This window comes from Bufo bufo, chromosome 6 (assembly GCF_905171765.1).
Source record: "Bufo bufo chromosome 6, aBufBuf1.1, whole genome shotgun sequence".
NCBI classification, from domain to species: Eukaryota; Metazoa; Chordata; class Amphibia; order Anura; family Bufonidae; genus Bufo; species Bufo bufo.
This window is the reverse complement of record NC_053394.1, coordinates 363,671,740-363,690,010: the sequence shown is the minus strand read 5'-3', so window position 1 is coordinate 363,690,010 and position 18,271 is coordinate 363,671,740. Positions and strand designations below refer to the sequence as shown.

General features: G+C 42.2%; 1 protein-coding gene across 3 annotated transcripts in view; it reads right to left on the bottom strand.

Annotated features, from left to right (window-relative positions):
- Positions 1 to 18,271, bottom strand: part of LOC121003349 (lysosomal alpha-glucosidase-like) — a 60,839-nt gene that overhangs the window by 17,537 nt on the left and 25,031 nt on the right. For all 3 annotated transcript variants that reach the window (XM_040435117.1, XM_040435118.1, XM_040435116.1), the window contains 5 exons: positions 18,171 to 18,267; positions 8,747 to 8,866; positions 7,074 to 7,192; positions 654 to 785; positions 456 to 566 (listed from right to left, as the gene is read on the bottom strand). In XM_040435117.1, the coding sequence (XP_040291051.1) occupies positions 456 to 566; positions 654 to 785; positions 7,074 to 7,192; positions 8,747 to 8,866; positions 18,171 to 18,267 (579 nt within the window). The remainder of the gene's footprint in view (positions 1 to 455; positions 567 to 653; positions 786 to 7,073; positions 7,193 to 8,746; positions 8,867 to 18,170; positions 18,268 to 18,271) is intronic.

The following is an 18,271-nucleotide window of genomic DNA, read 5'->3' as shown; positions in this document are numbered from 1 at the left end:
TAGAGGGTTGAAAAGTGAGCCCTTTAGTCTGTAAACCATTGCAGGGTCTCCGTCACTCCCGTCTTCATTAGCGCCCGCTCCACCTCGCATAGGGCACACATGCCAGGCTTAAACTAGATAGCCATAAAAGAGTCCCTTCTAGCCTATAGTTCCTTGGTGACTGCTGTAAAAGGTATTTTGAGGTTAAAGGAATAAAACATTTAACCAAGACTTTATACTTTACATATAAAATCAGTTATGAAATATTGCAGTTTGCACATTGACCAGTAGAGGTCAGCAGAGTAGACCAAATTTTCCACCACTGTATTATGGTACCGACCATGCGCAAGGTGCATTTACAGTGATAGATTAAAATATACCGTGGAGCGCTGGCTTTCTTCTAAAAACCGAGGCAAAGCTCTCTGCCATAATACCATAAGGAAGGAAACCGGGTGGGAACCCCACAAGCAATGTACCTTGCCAACAAGAGGCTGGCCAGTTGCATTTGTGATAAAAACGCCTCTCTTTAGTCCATCATCATAAGGAGGGTAACTATCATGGGGGGCTGTAGTGCTGATGGCTGGATCCTAAAAAATAAAAAAATTGCATTATATTAGATTTAAATAGATTAATCAGATGTAGTCACAGCACCGCAATATCTCACACTTCCTTACCACAATCATTACGTATTTAAGGCCCTCGGCGTGGAAATCTTTGACCATGTTAGGATAATCGCCAAAACGCTGTTTGTCATATGTAAAGTCTCGATATTCATCCATGTAGTCGATGTCGTTCCACTGTACATCCTGCAAAACATCATAGGAATATGCTGATCCCACTTTCTACAGTACTTCTCTCCAGCTGCACCACTTCTCTCGAATGCACTACCCCAAACTGCTGGGCATCCACAGCTTTAACCATGCCCTAAAGACATTTAGTTAGGCAGGCCTATCCCATTTCCCAATTTGACTCCCTTCTCCCTTCATACATGATTTCCCAGAATTAGATCCCTTCATTCAACAGTTCCCTTTGATTGCACAGCGCTGTGTAACATATTGTTGCTTTATAAAGATTATTATTAGTATGCTTTACTGGTTAACAACTAATATGATCACACAGAAGTTGTCACCCTACTCCCCTTAAAGGGGTTGTCCCACGAAAAATAAAAAACAGTTTTCAAACCAGCATCTGGATCTGAATACTTTTTTTAATTACATGTAGCTAAACATTAGCATAGCTACTGAGCTATTCAAAAAATGTATCTGTATAGCGCCACCTGCTGTTTTTTTTTCTTATTTCTTTGTCCTGCTCACTGAGAAGGTCGCACATGCTCAGTTTCATTCTTCATCTGCCTCCTGAGCTGTGATAGGGAGAGCTGAGACATGCCCCCTGAGCTGTGATAGGGAGAGCATGGACACACCTCCTGAGCTGTGATAGGGAGAGCTGAGACACGCCCCTCAGTTGTGATAGGGAGAGCATAGACACGCCTCCTGAGCTGCAGAACAAAAGACACTCCCCTTGAGCTGTCAGCTTGATATAAATCTAGCAGAGCAATGACTGGGGAGATCTCTGGATCCATGTGAGGTACAGGGCTGGTTCTAGGTTTGTATGTCCTTTCTGCAAAAAGATTGAACATGTTCTAGCAGACTGCGGACCCATTAAAGCCAATGGGTCCGCAAAAAATGCGAACCACAAAGCGAATATGGTCGTGCACATAGGGCATTAGGAGTACGGAACTTTAAGACTGGCCTGGGTAAGGGCTCATGCACACAAACGTATTTTCTTTCCGTGCCCGTTCATTTTTTTTTGCGGACCGTAAAAAAAAAACGGAAGTTACTCTGTGTGCATTCCGTTTTCATTTGTCTGTATTTCTGTTCCGCCAAAAAATAGAACATGTCCTATTATTGTCCGCATTACGGACAAGTATAGTACTGTTCTATTAGGACCAGCTGTTCCGTTCCGCAAAATATGGAATGAACACGGACGTCATTCGTATTTTTGGCGGACCGCAAAATACATACGGTCGTGTGCATGAGCCGTAAGGCTGTAGATGTTGCGAATCATTTCAAAAATGTTTGTGGTCTTAGAATTTAGTTCAGAAGAACCATGAGAAGTCCTTGAGTGAAGGACCTATTAGACCACACTATAGTCGGGCACAAGTGTTCACACAAACGTTCATTCCCAAAATTGGCTCATATAATTGAGCAGCCGATCACTTGATGAATGAGCAAACGTGCGTTCATCGGGTGATGGTTCTCTTTCATCAGGATGAAAGATGCCCAATACGCCACCAGCGATCTTGGCGTTATAGCGTCAGTGTGTATGCCACAGGTGTTTCTGTGATGAGAAAGTAGCGATCCGGTCTGTGGTTTAGCGGTCTGTAGTGAGCTTTTTTTATAGGCATGGCTGTCTTGTGGAGAGGCACAGACCTCCAACAACCCACTACTATCCTCTCTGGCGTGGTTCCTCAGACCTGAATCCGGATCATTCCCCATTCACTGGTGATTGCATTTGTAAACATGAATAGTATTATTCAAAATAATACCACCAGACGCGTTTCTGGGTATAGCGTACTTCTAGTAGCCATTGAGGAAGGAGTAAGCTATACTCCGAAACACGTCTGGTCTTATTATTTGGAATAGTACTATTCATGTTTCCAAGTACAATCACCAATCAATGGGGAATGATCTGGATTGAGGTCTGAGGAACCACGCCAAAGAGGAGTGGGTTGCTGGCGGTCTGTTCCTCTCCGCATGATAGGGATGTCAATGAACAAGTTCACTACAGAAAGCTAAGGCCGAGTTCACACTTCAGTTATTTCCATTAGTTATTTTGAGCCAAAACCAGGTGCTGGTCAAAAACACAGAACGGGAGGAAATCTTTCTATTATACCTTAAAGGGGTTGTCAAGGTTTAGAGATGAACCCGGATATAACCTTATCTTCACTCATTTACTATGTATGAGTGGAGCATCGGAGGATTTCCTTGCTCTGATGCTCCCCCCTTGCCTTGCGCGGCATCGCGCAGGGCAAGGTCTGTTTGTTTAATGCCGGTGACGTACCGGGCTTCTCCTCACTATGCTAGGCTGAGACTTCCGCCTAGCAGTGAGCCCAGTGATGTCACTTGGGTAGTCTGTAGCGCTGCCCTAGGCAGTTGTATAGGTGGGTACCACTGGTCAAGTGGAGAGATTCAATTCATGTTTGATTCCGCCCGACCGACTCGATCTGGGTCTGAATCAGTTGTACCCGACTGTGCTCCAATTGTCCTGAAAATTTGTGGACTCTATCTCTCTCTTCGCCAGAATGACCCAAAAATTTTAATTCGGATGCAACTCGAATTTACAAAATTCGGGTTGAATCGGGTTCCTTTAGATTGGTTTTGCTCATCTCTAACAAGGTACATGTTAAGTACTTTTCCAGTACAGCCAGTACTCAGCGCTGTGCATCTCCTCTAAGATAATAAGAAGAAAGCGCTGAAATCTTTTCATTCATGTCCAACCATCGTCCATAATCAAATGAATTTTAAACCAATTAAGTCAATAAATCTTAGGCTGAGGATGTAATTTGTGATCCGATGCATCATCCTAATGCGTTTATTGTGATGGAGCACGTTCTGCCCGGAGGACAGCTGAGCCACAAATCTGATTACGTGGACGTCAGCTGTAGGCTGACCTTCAAAGCCACCAGACAAATGTCCTCTCCAAGTGATGGTGGAAATTGCAGCGTGGAAAATTAAAGATACTTAAAGAAACCTATAATGTGGGACTTAACCAGATTCTTGATTCTGCGCCGCCATCCATCACGGAGCATTATGAGATTACGGCTGCATGATATGAACAGACTGAGAGCAGTCGTCTTCCTAGAACACACTAGAGGAAGATAACTCCTATATAAACCACAAATAATACGAAAACAACAGATGCCATTCACATAGCGCGGCTTTCAGTCTGTAGATGGAACGCAATTTCATAGAATTTGGTCCAATCATTGTGTTTATGAAATTTTTGTTAATTCTTTAAAGGAATCGGGTAAACCTACCATTGTGATAAGGTAAAGCTACCAAGTAGTGCACTGTAATACCCACAGTGATGTCCCGTTCATTGGTCACATGGCCTATTGTGCATCCCACTACCATTCAGGTGAATGGGATTCAGCTGCAGTACCAAGCACAGCCACTATACAATGCACAGCGCTGTGCTTGGTATATTAAGAAGAAGCTGATCGTTGAGGGTGCCGAGAGTTAACCCCTTGATGATGATTTTTAATTTTTGCCTTTCTGTTTCTTATTCCAGACTTTCTGGAGCCATAACTTTTTTTTTTCACATAGACGTACGAGATCTTGCTTGTTGTAGGAAAAGTTGTACTTTCTAATGGCATCATTTAATATTGCATACAATGTAGAGGGAAGCTGGAAATTTTTTCCAAACGGGTTAGATTTGGAAAAGGAAGACGCAATTCCTCCACAGTTCATGTTTTTACAGGGTTCCCTATGCAGTAAAAACTCTGGGTCAGAATGATTACAGCGATACCACATTTATATAGTTTTATTTTTTTTTGTGTCTTTTAATACTATAAAAACCATAAAAAAAACTTTTTATAGTAATATATATCTACGGAACTGTGTGGGGGTTCATTTTTTGAGAGGCGACCTTTAGTTTTTATATGTAACATTTTGGCATCTGTATAACTTTTTGATCACTTTTTAAAAAATTTTTTGGGGAGGTGAAGCAATGAAAAAATGGCAAATCGGCAATTTTGATGTTTTTTCCTGTTGTGTCATCCACCTATGGGGTTTTTGGACATGGGGATGCCTATGAGGTTTAGGTTTTTCATTGTTTATTTATCTTTATTTTAATTTTAGGAGTGATTTTAGGGGTACATTTTAATATTTCTTATATTTTCACACTTTTTGAAGCCATCTGGAACTTGCACATGTGATTATCAGATCACTTCTGTCATAGAGTCCAATGCATTAACACTGGAATCTATGAGAATTTCTCTACGTTCCTATGGAGCCCTGCCACAATAGGCGGCAGTCTCAGAGGACGAGGGCTGCTGGAGGGAATAAATAGCTCCCTCGATTGCCGCAAGACCTGGAAATGCAGAACTTCTGTGTTTTTAGCCTTTAGATGCCATGGTCACATTTGACTATTATATCCGAAGGGTTAAATGTCTGCGATTGGCATTATCGCCAATCACAGCCCCAGTCCTCTGCTGTTTTAAACAGAAGAAACCCGGTGGCTATAGCGCCTGCTGCGCTCGCAAGTGGGCACCATATTTAAACAGACAACTTCCACTGTACATGTATGGCAGCAGTCATCTAAGGATTAAACCCCCACTGATCAGATCCTTTGGATAGGTCATCAATATTTATTTATGGTGCACGCTAACAGCCCTTTTGATGTCACCACACTATGTCACACCACAAGCAGAGCCTTGCGGTATGTAGAAACAACATGAGACTCCACCCCTGATTTGCCGGCACAAGGGCATCATGGGTCATGTAGTAGCGGCCCCAGGCTGTACTGTCGTGCTGACTATACTGCTGCCCGCCCCACTCCTTCCTGTAGAAGAGTGTTCCAAAATGGTGGACATGTTATGTCTAGGAAGAGCTACAAATTTATTATCCAGTCTGGTCTAAGTTTACACCATCTACCTATTAGAGAGCAGTGTCAGACTGGAATTTATTGGGCCCACCAGAGGAAATTATTTCTGGGGTCCAATCCTGTATAAAAGAAATAGACCCTAGTGGCAAGTGATTGGCTTCAAAGCCAGCTCCAAATGTTTTTTTTCTGGACCTTTGGGGCCCACAATGGCACTAGAGCCTGGAAGCCCCGGAGGATCCTCTGATTCTCTGGTGGGCCAGTCTGATCCTGTTAGAGACGATTAATAAATCTCCTCTCCTAGGGTGCACCTAGACTTTCTGTGGCTCGAAGCAAAAATTAAAATGGCGCCAATCCCCCCTCCCCTATGCCAAATTCTCAACCTAACCTCTTCCCTCCTAACATTACATACAGCACTACAAAACATACAGGGTAATACAGCGCCACATATTCTCAATGTGCCCCCCACAGTAACAGTGCTCCTAAAAGTCCCACTAATATTAATAATTCTCACTTAGTAGTAATAGTGCCCCTACAGTGCCCCCAACTTTAAAAATGCCCCCACTGTTCCCCAGTAGTAATAATGCCCCCACAGTACCCATAGAAGTAATCATGTTCCCCTTAGTCCCACAGTAGTAAAAAAGCTTACCATAATGCCTCCCAGTGGTAATAGTTCTCCTTATAATGTGAAACAGTAGAAAGATACCCTCTAATGTCAGCCAGTACAAAAATGGTCCTTTATCATGTACCACAGTACAAAAAATGCCCCCTTATAATGTGTGCTAGTACAAAAAATACCATGTGAGTCAGTGCAAAAAAAAGTCCCCTTACTGTGTGCCAGTACAAAAAGTACCCCCTCTTAGTGCCCCCAGTAGAACCAGTGTCCCCATAGTGCCCGCGTATGATGTGCCTGTACAAAACATGCCCCCCTTCTCTGCCAGTACAAAAAATACACCCGTTTTAGTGCTCCCAGTAGAGTCAATGTCCCTATAGTGCCCCCATAATATGTGCCAATGCCCCCTTTTGTGTGCCAGTACAAATAAATACCACTCTTAGTGCCCCCAGTTGAGCCAATGTCCCCATAGTGCCTCCCATAAATAAAATACTTACCTCCATGCGGCTGTCAGCGAAGCGGTGCAAGCCTCTTCTGGCCTGTATCTCACACTGTATGCTGCGTCGGCCGCTGATAGGCTTCAGGCCTAGTGTCTGTAGCCTATCAGAAGGAATGGTGCAAGGAGATGTCACTCCTGTACTCCAACACAGCATTCCACTGTATCAATGTCTTGAGGATGGCGATATAGTTGAACATAAAGAGATGAGCGCTTCCACAATGGAAGAGCTCATTTCCCTCGGCACTCCCGCTGCCTCCACTTAGACCGATTGTCTCACCTCGCCTAACTGGCGTTGTGGCCCTGCTACCCTCATTATGTATGTTTGATTGAGTTATGTAATGAAATGTAAACGTATGGCCGTCAGCCTTGCTAGTCTCTTACCAAAGGCATGTTGGCTTTGCTCATGTTTCTCACAACCTCTCGAGTCAAATTTGAAGTTGAATATCCCCAGCGACATATGTGGAATCCAAGGCTCCAAAAGGGGGGCATGAAGGGAAGTCCTGAACAGATAAACAAGTCATGGTTAATATCCATCATCCCATATATTGTTAACTGATTATAGTATTGGCAAGGGAACTGTAAACTGAAAAAAATGATTTGTCTATGGCTGACTGGGGTTAAAGAGGGTTTTCTGGAAGTACAATATTGATGACCTATCCTCGGGGTATATCTGATCAGTGCAGGTCAAACTCCGAGCACCCCTGCTGATCAGCTGTTTAAAGAGGCTGCAGCGCTCTGGTGAGTGCTGCAGCCCCCTTACAGCATACTAAGCACAGCGCTGTACATTGTATAGTTGCTGTGCCAGGTATTGCAGCCCAGGCCCATTCACTTGAATGAGACAGAACTTTTTTTTAAAGCTTACAACGGTGTAGAATAATTCTAAAAAAATATAAAAAATTCTACTTATCTTACCGATCCCCTGCCTCTCCCGTTTCCCTGACAGGCTCTTCTTTCTGGTCCCTCTTGGCACACAAGAAATAGCCAATCACGGGCTGAGGAAGTAATAGGCTAAATGGTCATGCTCTGTGTGTCAAGAGGGACCAGGAAGTAGTGTCCGGGTGGAAAAGAGGACCAGGAAGCAACAGAACAAGACTGTTGGGGGATCGGTACAGAGAGTGAGACTTATTTTATAACTTTACGATATATCGTTGCAAACTTTTTTTTTTTTTATTATCAGCTGGACAATTCCTTTAATGCCCGTCCTAAAGATAGGGCATCATCAAAGCCTCAGAAAACCCTTTTAAGCTTCTACATGCCTTGTAGTCCTGACAGAAAGTGGCCAGCTCCAACTAACTTAATATAGAGTATTGAACCTTTTTAGACTTTTTTAAGATTGGACATGTCCTAGTAGGACTCCAAAAAGTAACGTCAGGACAGCTGTTAGTCTATTGGACTTTAAAGATGCTTCAGGGAGGCAGGACGGGCAAATTTCTAATACAATTGTTGAATGCAGAAGCCGCACCTGCAAGGCTCCTGTGGCTTAACCAGCAACACAGATTCCTGCAAAAAAACATTATATAATCCCATTATATAAACCCAAGATGTCCTCAATGTGGACAACAAATCCTAAAGCGCTGTATACACAGTTTAATACAGAAGACGGATTCATCTGGATATACTGTATTTTCCCCTTTATAAGACACACTTTTTCCCCCAAAATAATGGCAGTGCGTCTTATAAAGTGAATACTAGTGAACGCTTTCATTATAAAAGAACTCACTAGTAAACAGGAGGTGTGGAGAGTGGTGACTGTAGTGCTGCCTGTACTCACCAGGTGGCAGTAAGTGAAGCAGAGACCACCAGATCTGCAGTGGCAGTGGAGAAGGAGAGGTAAGTTAATTTATTTTATCTCTAATGGGGGTCTGATCTAAAGTCTGATATGGGGGTCTGATCTGAGAGAGTGGAGTCTGATCAAAAATATTTTTTTCTTATTTTGCTCCTCTGAAACCTAGGTGCATTTTATGATCAGGTGTGTCTTATAGAGAGAAAAATTCAGTAAATCCCTTCCACAACAAATGGATTCAGGTTTCTTTTTGTGTTCTTCTTATTCTTACCAATCACTTCATGATATTGGCGAATCACCGATTTGGGCTCTGGGCCTAAAAAGACATAAAAGTCCAAGATGCCTCCTATGGTTCTCCAGGTAAGGGCTGGGGTGGGTTGAAGAAGCACATCTAGATAGAAAGAGACAGACTAGGAATAAAATTGCTGTGCAGTCAACTAAATTTTAGCCTTCGACTAAATCACCTTAATAAAGAAAAAGGAACAAAATGGGCACTCACCACCTGGGACAAATAAATATATAAAGGACGACTATTTATTGAATAAGAATAATTGAATAAAACTGATATACTGATAAAATGTCTATAATCAATCATTAATGAATACCTATAAACATTCAGATGGTGTTAGAAGCGAAACTCTCACAATTAGTGCATACTTATACTTGATGTGAATAAATAGTGTATAAATATATAACAATCAAAGTAATTACAATTTTGAGATGGTAAAAAAATGATAAAAAATTGTAAAAAAATTGTAAAAAATAAAAAGTGTGAAAGAGAAAAAAGTTGAAAAGTGAAATTGGTGTAAAAAGAAATGTCTCTCAATTTCATAGATAATTGTGCAATGAATAGGTTTATTAGAAACCAATATCACAACTATAGGCTTCCAATAAAAAGTGTAAAAAGAGAGGGGAAATCGTGGTGCCAAGAAATCGGCCAGACACCCGATGTCCCATCAGTGAAAGGCCCACAACCCATATTCACAGAAAACCAAAGATCTCAAAATCTGAGTTGAGGCCTCCAGGTATTAAAGTTTCAAAGTCCTAGATTTGTCTAGATTCCTGTCTAGACATTTTGGAAATATGGTTTCCACCTCTCCACTGTACTTCCACTTTCTCAAAAGCTGTAAATATCATTCCACTTGGGTCTTTATTGTGGTGTTGTTTAAAGTGAAGGGATAATGTGTGTTTTTCAAATCCTTTTCAAATATTGGTTATATGCACTGATACTCTTTTTTTCAAAGTTCTTTTTGTTCTTCCTACATATTGTTTCTTGCATGGGCATTCTATTATATAGATTACATTTGTAGAGTTACAAGATAGAAATTCTCTTATTTCCTATGCATAAGAGTTATTAGTGGAACATACTTTCACAGTTTTTCTCGGGAATGTTGTGATTCTACAATTTTGGCACCTGCCACATCTGTAGAATCCTTTTAACCACCTCAGCCCCCAGTGCTTAAACACCCTGAAAGACCAGGCCACTTTTTACACTTCTGACCTACATTACTTTCACCGTTTATTGCTCGGTCATGCAACTTACCACCCAAATGAATTTTACCTCCTTTTCTTCTCACTAATAGAGCTTTCATTTGGTGGTATTTCATTGCTGCTGACATTTTTACTTTTTTTGTTATTAATCGAAATTTAACGATTTTTTTGCAAAAAAATGACATTTTTCACTTTCAGTTGTAAAATTTTGCAAAAAAAAAGAGATCCATATATAAATTTTGCTCTAAATTTATTGTTCTACATGTCTTTGATAAAAAAAAAATGTTTGGGTAAAAAAAAAATGGTTTGGGTAAAAGTTATAGTGTTTACAAACTATGGTACAAAAATGTGAATTTCCGCTTTTTGAAGCAGCTCTGACTTTCTGAGCACCTGTCATGTTTCCTGAGGTTCTACAATGCCCAGACAGCACAAACACCCCACAAATGACCCCATTTCGGAAAGTAGACACCCTAAGGTATTCGCTGATGGGCATAGTGAGTTCATAGAACTTTTTATTTTTTGTCACAAGTTAGCGGAAAATGATGATTTTTTTTTTTTCTTACAAAGTCTCATATTCCACTAACTTGTGACAAAAAATAAAAGCTTCCATGAACTCACTATGCCCATCAGCGAATACCTTGGGATGTCTTCTTTCCAAAATGGGGTCACTTGTGGGGTAGTTATACTGCCCTGGCATTCTAGGGGCCCAAATGTGTGGTAAGGAGTTTGAAATCAAATTCTGTAAAAAATGGCTGGTGAAATCCGAAAGGTGCTCTTTGGAATGTGGGCCCCTTTGCCCACCTAGGCTGCAAAAAAGTGTCACACATGTGGTATCTCCGTATTCAGGAGAAGTTGGGGAATGTGTTTTGGGGTGTCATTTTACATATACCCATGCTGGGTGAGAGAAATATCTTGGCAAAAGACAACTTTGTATAAAAAAATGGTAAAAGTTGTCTTTTGCCAAGATATTTCTCTCACCCAGCATGGGTATATGTAAAATGACACCCCAAAACACATTCCCCAACTTCTCCTGAATACGGAGATACCAGATGTGTGACACTTTTTTGCAGCCTAGGTGGGCAAAGGGGCCCATATTCCAAAGAGCACCTTTCGGATTTCACTGGTCATTTTTTACACAATTTGATTTCAAACTCCTTACCACACATTTGGGCCCCTAGAATGCCAGGGCAGTATAACTACCCCACAAGTGACCCCATTTTGCAAAGAAGACACCCCAAGGTATTCGCTGATGGGCATAGTGAGTTCATGGAAGTTTTTATTTTTTGTCACAAGTTAGTGGAATATGAGACTTTGTAAGAAAAAAAATAAAAAATAAAAATCATCAACAACTTTTCCCATTTTTTTATACAAAGTTGGCTTTTGACCAAGATATTTCTCTCACCCAGCATGGGTATATGTAAAATGACACCCCAAAACACATTCCCCAACTTCTCCTGAGTACGGAGATACCAGATGTGTGACACTTTTTTGCAGCCTAGATGCGCAAAGGTGCCCAAATTCCTTTTAGGAGGGCATTTTTAGACATTTGGATACCAGACTTCTTCTCACGCTTTGGGGCCCCTAGAATGCCAGGGCAGTATAAATACCCCACATGTGACCCCATTTTGGAAAGAAGACACCCCAAGGTATTCAATGAGGGGCATGGCGAGTTCATAGAAATTTTTTTTTTTTGCACAAGTTAGCGGAAATTGATATTTTTTATTTTTTTCTCACAAAGTCTCCCTTTCCGCTAACTTGGGACAAAAAATTCAATCTTTCATGGACTCAATATGCCCCTCACGGAATACCTTGGGGTGTCTTCTTTCCGAAATGGGGTCACATGTGGGGTATTTATACTGCCCTGGCACTCTAGGGGCCCTAAAGCGTGAGAAGAAGTCTGGAATATAAATGTCTAAAAAATTTTACGCATTTGGATTCCGTGAGGGGTATGGGGAGTTCATGTGAGATTTTATTTTTTGACACAAGTTAGTGGAATATGAGACTTTGTAAGAAAAAAAAATAATAATTCCACTAACTTGGGCCAAAAAAATTTCTGAATGGAGCCTGACAGGGGGGTGATCAATGACAGGGGGGGGTGATCAATGACAGGGGGGGTGATCAATGACAGGGGGGGTGATCAATGACAGGGGGGTAATCAGAGAGTCTATATGGGGTGATCACCGCCCTGTCATTGATCACCCCCCTGTAAGGCTCCATTCAGATGTCCGTATGTGTTTTGCGGATCCGATCCATGTATCCGTGGATCCGTAAAAATCATACGGACATCTGAATGCAGCCTGACAGGGGGGTGATCAATGACAGGGGGGGGGTGATCAATGACAGGGGGGTGATCAGGGAGTCTATATGGGGTGATCACCCCCCCTGGAAGGCTCCAGGGAGACGCCTGTATGTGTTTTGCGGATCCGATCCATCTATCAGTGGATCCGTAAAAATCATGCGGACGTCTGAATGGAGCTTTACAGGGGGTTGATCAATGACAGGGTTGTAATCAATGACAGGGGGGTGATCAGGGAGTCTATATGGGGTGATCACCACAGTCATTGATCACGCCCCTGTAAGGCTCCATTCAGACGTCCGTATGCGTTTTGCGGATCCGATCCATCTATCAGTGGATCCGTAAAAATCATGCGGACGTCTAAATAGAGCTTTACAGGGGGGTGATCAATGACAGGGGGGTAATCAATGACAGGGGGGTGATCAGGGAGTCTATATGGGGTGATCACCCCCCCTGGAAGGCTCCAGGGAGACGCCTGTATGTGTTTTGCGGATCCGATCCATCTATCAGTGGATCCGTAAAAATCATGCGGACGTCTGAATGGAGCTTTACAGGGGGTTGATCAATGACAGGGTTGTAATCAATGACAGGGGGGTGATCAGGGAGTCTATATGGGGTGATCACCACAGTCATTGATCACGCCCCTGTAAGGCTCCATTCAGACGTCCGTATGCGTTTTGCGGATCCGATCCATCTATCAGTGGATCCGTAAAAATCATGCGGACGTCTAAATAGAGCTTTACAGGGGGGTGATCAATGACAGGGGGGTAATCAATGACAGGGGGGTGATCAGGGAGTCTATATGGGGTGATCAGGGGTGATCAAGGGTGAATAAGGGGTTAATAAGTGACGGGGGGGGGTGTAGTGTAGTGGTGCTTGGTGCAACATATTACTAATCTACCTGTGTCCTCTGGTGGTCGATCCAAACAAAGGGGACCACCAGAGGACCAGGTAGCAGGTATATTAGACGCTGTTATCAAAACAGCGTCTAATATACAGTGGAGGAAATAATTATTTGACCCCTCACTGATTTTGTAAGTTTGTCCAATGACAAAGAAATGAAAAGTCTCAGAACAGTATCATTTCAATGGTAGGTTTATTGTAACAGTGGCAGATAGCACATCAAAAGGAAAATCGAAAAAATAACTTTAAATAAAAGATAGCAACTGATTTGCATTTCATTGAGTGAAATAAGTATTTGAACCCCTACCAACCATTAAGAGTTCTGGCTCCCACAGAGTGGTTAGACACTTCTACTCAATTAGTCACCCTCATTAAGGACACCTGTCTTAACTAGTCACCTGTATAAAAGACACCTGTCCACAGAATCAATCAATCAAGCAGACTCCAAACTCTCCAACATGGGAAAGACCAAAGAGCTGTCCAAGGATGTCAGAGACAAAATTGTAGACCTGCACAAGGCTGGAATGGGCTACAAAACCATTAGCAAGAAGCTGGGAGAGAAGGTGACAACTGTTGGTGCGATTGTTCGAAAATGGAAGGAGCACAAAATGACCATCAATCGACCTCGCTCTGGGGCTCCACGCAAGATCTCACCTCGTGGGGTGTCAATGGTTCTGAGAAAGGTGAAAAAGCATCCTAGAACTACACGGGAGGAGTTAGTTAATGACCTCAAATTAGCAGGGACCACAGTCACCAAGAAAACCATTGGAAACACATTACACCGCAATGGATTAAAATCCTGCAGGGCTCGCAAGGTCCCCCTGCTCAGGAAGGCACATGTGCAGGCCCGTCTGAAGTTTGCCAATGAACACCTGAATGATTCAGAGAGTGACTGGGAGAAGGTGCTGTGGTCTGATGAGACCAAAATAGAGCTCTTTGGCATTAACTCAACTCGCTGTGTTTGGAGGAAGAAAAATGCTGCCTATGACCCCCAAAACACCGTCCCCACCGTCAAGCATGGGGGTGGAAACATTTTGCTTTGGGGGTGTTTTTCTGCTAAGGGCACAGGACAACTTATTCGCATAAACGGGAAAATGGACGGAGCCATGTATCGTGAAATCCTGAGCGACAACCTCCTTCCCTCTGCCAGGAAACTGAAAATGGGTCGTGGATGGGTGTTCCAGCACGACAATGACCCAAAACATACAGCAAAGGCAACAAAGGAGTGGCTCAAGAAGAAGCACATTAAGGTCATGGAGTGGCCTAGTCAGTCTCCGGACCTTAATCCAATCGAAAACCTATGGAGGGAGCTCAAGCTCAGAGTTGCACAGAGACAGCCTCGAAACCTTAGGGATTTAGAGATGATCTGCAAAGAGGAGTGGACCAACATTCCTCCTAAAATGTGCGCAAACTTGGTCATCAATTACAAGAAACGTTTGACCTCTGTGCTTGCAAACAAGGGTTTTTCCACCAAGTATTAAGTCTTTTTTTGTTAGAGGGTTCAAATACTTATTTCACTCAATGAAATGCAAATCAGTTGCTATCTTTTATTTAAAGTTATTTTTTCGATTTTCCTTTTGATGTGCTATCTGCCACTGTTACAATAAACCTACCATTGAAATGATACTGTTCTGAGACTTTTCATTTCTTTGTCATTGGACAAACTTACAAAATCAGTGAGGGGTCAAATAATTATTTCCGCCACTGTACCTGTTAGGGGTTAAAAAAAAACACATCTCCAGCCTGCCAGCGAACGATCGCCGCTGGCAGGCTGGAGATCAACTCTCTTACCTTCCGTTCCTGTGAGTGTGCGCGCGTTCACAGGAAATCTCGCGTCTCGCGAGATGACGCGTATATGCGTGACTGTGCGCAGCGCTGCCACCTCCGGAACGCGAATCTGAGTTAGGCGGTCTGGAGGTGGTTAAGTTAAACCATCCATGTGAGATTAAATCTTTAGATTTTTTTTTTATAGGTTTTATTGTAGGTGCTATTTTACTGGACAGATTTGGTGCTTTTGTGTATGTTATACAAGGGACATCTGTCATTAGTGGACCTATTATCTTATCTTGCAATACGTGGTGCCAATGTGTTTTTATAATACCCTCTATTTTTTGTATTGTGTGTTATTGTGAGTAGAGACAGTCTATACTATTATTTTTCCCTCCAAGTGTGATTTCCACAAAAGTCTCCAATGAGTAGAAACGGTCGATACTTAATATCCTTACTACTATTGTACCCTCCAAGTGTGACTTCCACAAAAAGTCTCCTGCGAGTACAGACATTTGATACTTACTATCCTTACTATTGTTACCATTTTACCCTCCAAGTGTGATTTCCATCAGGTGGATACCTTTTCATTTTTTTAACAACCTTGAGTGACAATACGGAGCTACACAACCTGCACTGGAAGCCTATAGTTGTGATATTGGTTTCTAATAAACCTATTCATTGCACAATTATCTATGAAATTGAGAGACATTTCTTTTTACACCAATTTCACTTTTCAACTTTTTTCTCTTTTACACTTTTTATTTTTTACAATTTTTTACTATTTTTTACCATCTCAAAATTGTAATTACTTTGATTGTTATATATTTATGCACTATTTATTCACATCAATTATAAGTATGCACTAATTGTGAGAGTTTCGCTTCTAACACCACCTGAATCTTTTATAGGTATTCATTAATGATTGATTAAAGACATTTTATCAGTATATCAGTTTTTATTATTCTTATTCAATAAATAGTCGTCCTTTATATATTTATTGGTCCCAGGTGGTGATTGCCCGTTTTGTCCCTTTTTCTTCATCTACAACAATTTTTGTGACGGGGTGAGTCACACATTACAGAGCATCCTTACAAAGTTTGAAAAGGAAGGAGAGCCACTACAAATTGTATTTACTTAAATCACCTTAATAATGATAATAATGATAATTGTAGAAAGGAAAAATAAGAAACGTATTGTCTTGCAACTGTTGCTTTCTACCATGTGTTCATGCAGAGATCAGATAGGTCCAAACCCAGAAATAACACATGCGCCAACTCCACCATTTTCCTTACATAGGATTCTGGACTTCTGGGGGACAGGTTACGCATGGGGCTGTGCAGATTTTGCATGTCTATGTATAATGTAATATTGTCCACATAGTGTAAAACCATAAATCTACCAACCATTGTCCAAGATTTAAAAACAAAAATTGGATTTTTGTACTTACCGTAAAATCCCTTTCTCGTTCAATGCATTTGGGGACACGGCACCATGGGTATACGTCCAGCTACCACTAGGAGGCAACACTAGATATGAAAAAAGGTTGGCTCTGCCCAGGTGGGCTATACCTTCTCCATAGCCACTAGGCTAATCAGTTTGTACCAATAGCAGTAGGAGAGAGAAACAAAAGAAAAGAACCAACAAGTCCTGGACTGGGGAAGGAAACGAGAACAGCAGCCCGGTGACAGAAAGAGAAATTAGAACAGGGGGTGGGATCTGTGTCCCCCAATGCATTGAATGAGAAAGGAATTTTATGGTAAGTACAAAAATCAAAATTTCCCGTTAATGGCATTGGGGAGGAGACAGCACCATGGGACGTCCAAAAGCAGTCCCCGAGGGTGGGAAGAGAACACGGATGCCAACGGTTGGGCGCACAGGTGCAGGAGAACTATGTGACCCAACAGAACCAGTAAAGACTATAGCATGAAATGGTAGAAAGGAAAACTAAGGAAATTGACCAAGAGGCTCCAGAACCAGGAAAAGTCCCAAGAAAAATAAATAAATCAAGGGAGACCGCCAGGATCCCAAGGACAAGTGCCTGGGAGAAAATTCCAGAAGCAAGAAAAGAGCAAAGGGAAATACCCAGTTCCACCCAAGGCTGGGGAAAAAGGAAAATCTGGAGGAAAGGGAACAGGTAAGATGTCCTGACTCCTGAGCAAGAACAGAGAGGTGCACACTGGAGAGCCAGAGGAAGGAACTGGAAGAACCCAAGCTCCCCATTAATGAAACAGGAGCACAGCACAATCGGAAGGCATCTACTGGTAAGGACCTAGCCAAACTGCATAGAGAAGGATGCCCTTTGAGGAGGATCTATAAGAGGACAGATCCAACAAGAAAAATATGATGGTTCCAGGAAGCCAGCGAGAGAACCTGACAGGGAAAAAAATGTCTGGGAAAAGGACAAAAGTCTTGAGCCAAGGAAAGAACCTCCTGGAGAGAAGGCTAAAGGAAGACCCTGAGGAACACCCAGTAGCAAAAGGATGGCAATTCCGTAAAGCCTAGAAGCAAAGGAACCAAAGCAGTAAGAGGACCTGGCAAGGAAGAATACTAGACTAAAACGGATTAGCCTAGTGGCTGTGGAGAGGGTATAGCCCACGTGAGTGGAGCCAACCTATTTTCATATGTAGTGTCGCCTCCTAGTGGTATCTGGTGCTGTGTTCCCCAATGCCATTAACGAGAAAATACATTAATACTGCATGTATGTGGAGAGGTGGAATAGGACATACATGTTTAAAAAGGTTCATAGTAGGGGAAGTTTACATGTAACAGAATTGCTGCAGATTTTACCTATGGTTTTGCTTATGGAAAAGCCACAGATGAATGCAGGACCAAATGCTGCATAAATTTCCACATGGAAATTGATCTCTGGCATGTCAATTCAAGATGTAGAGTGAGCACTATAGCCTATTATCTTACCTACCTTTACTTACCTTTGTAATCCTCTGGCTCGCTCGTTGCAATTCTTGCTTAGTCCCCAAATGGTCTCTGTATCATAGTTTTTAGCAATGATGTATCATGTCGACACATGGCCTGTTACAGTGGTGAACATGTCATTGCTGGAGACTGGGATACAGAGACTAAATGGAGAACTAGGCAAGCATCCCAACAAGAGAGCCAGGAGATTACTAAGGAGAGTTGACTGCTTTTTTCTGCTGTAAAATCTGCACAACTGGTAGCAGATTTGCCTCTGCAGATATTCTTGCAGCAAAGCTTCTTCTTTGAGCATATTACTTACCCATGGCATTGCTGTTGAGCAGGAACACCCCATGAGCTGAACCATCTTTTTCCAAAGCCAAATAGAATGGATGCGAACCATACAAATTAGCTTCTTTCTAC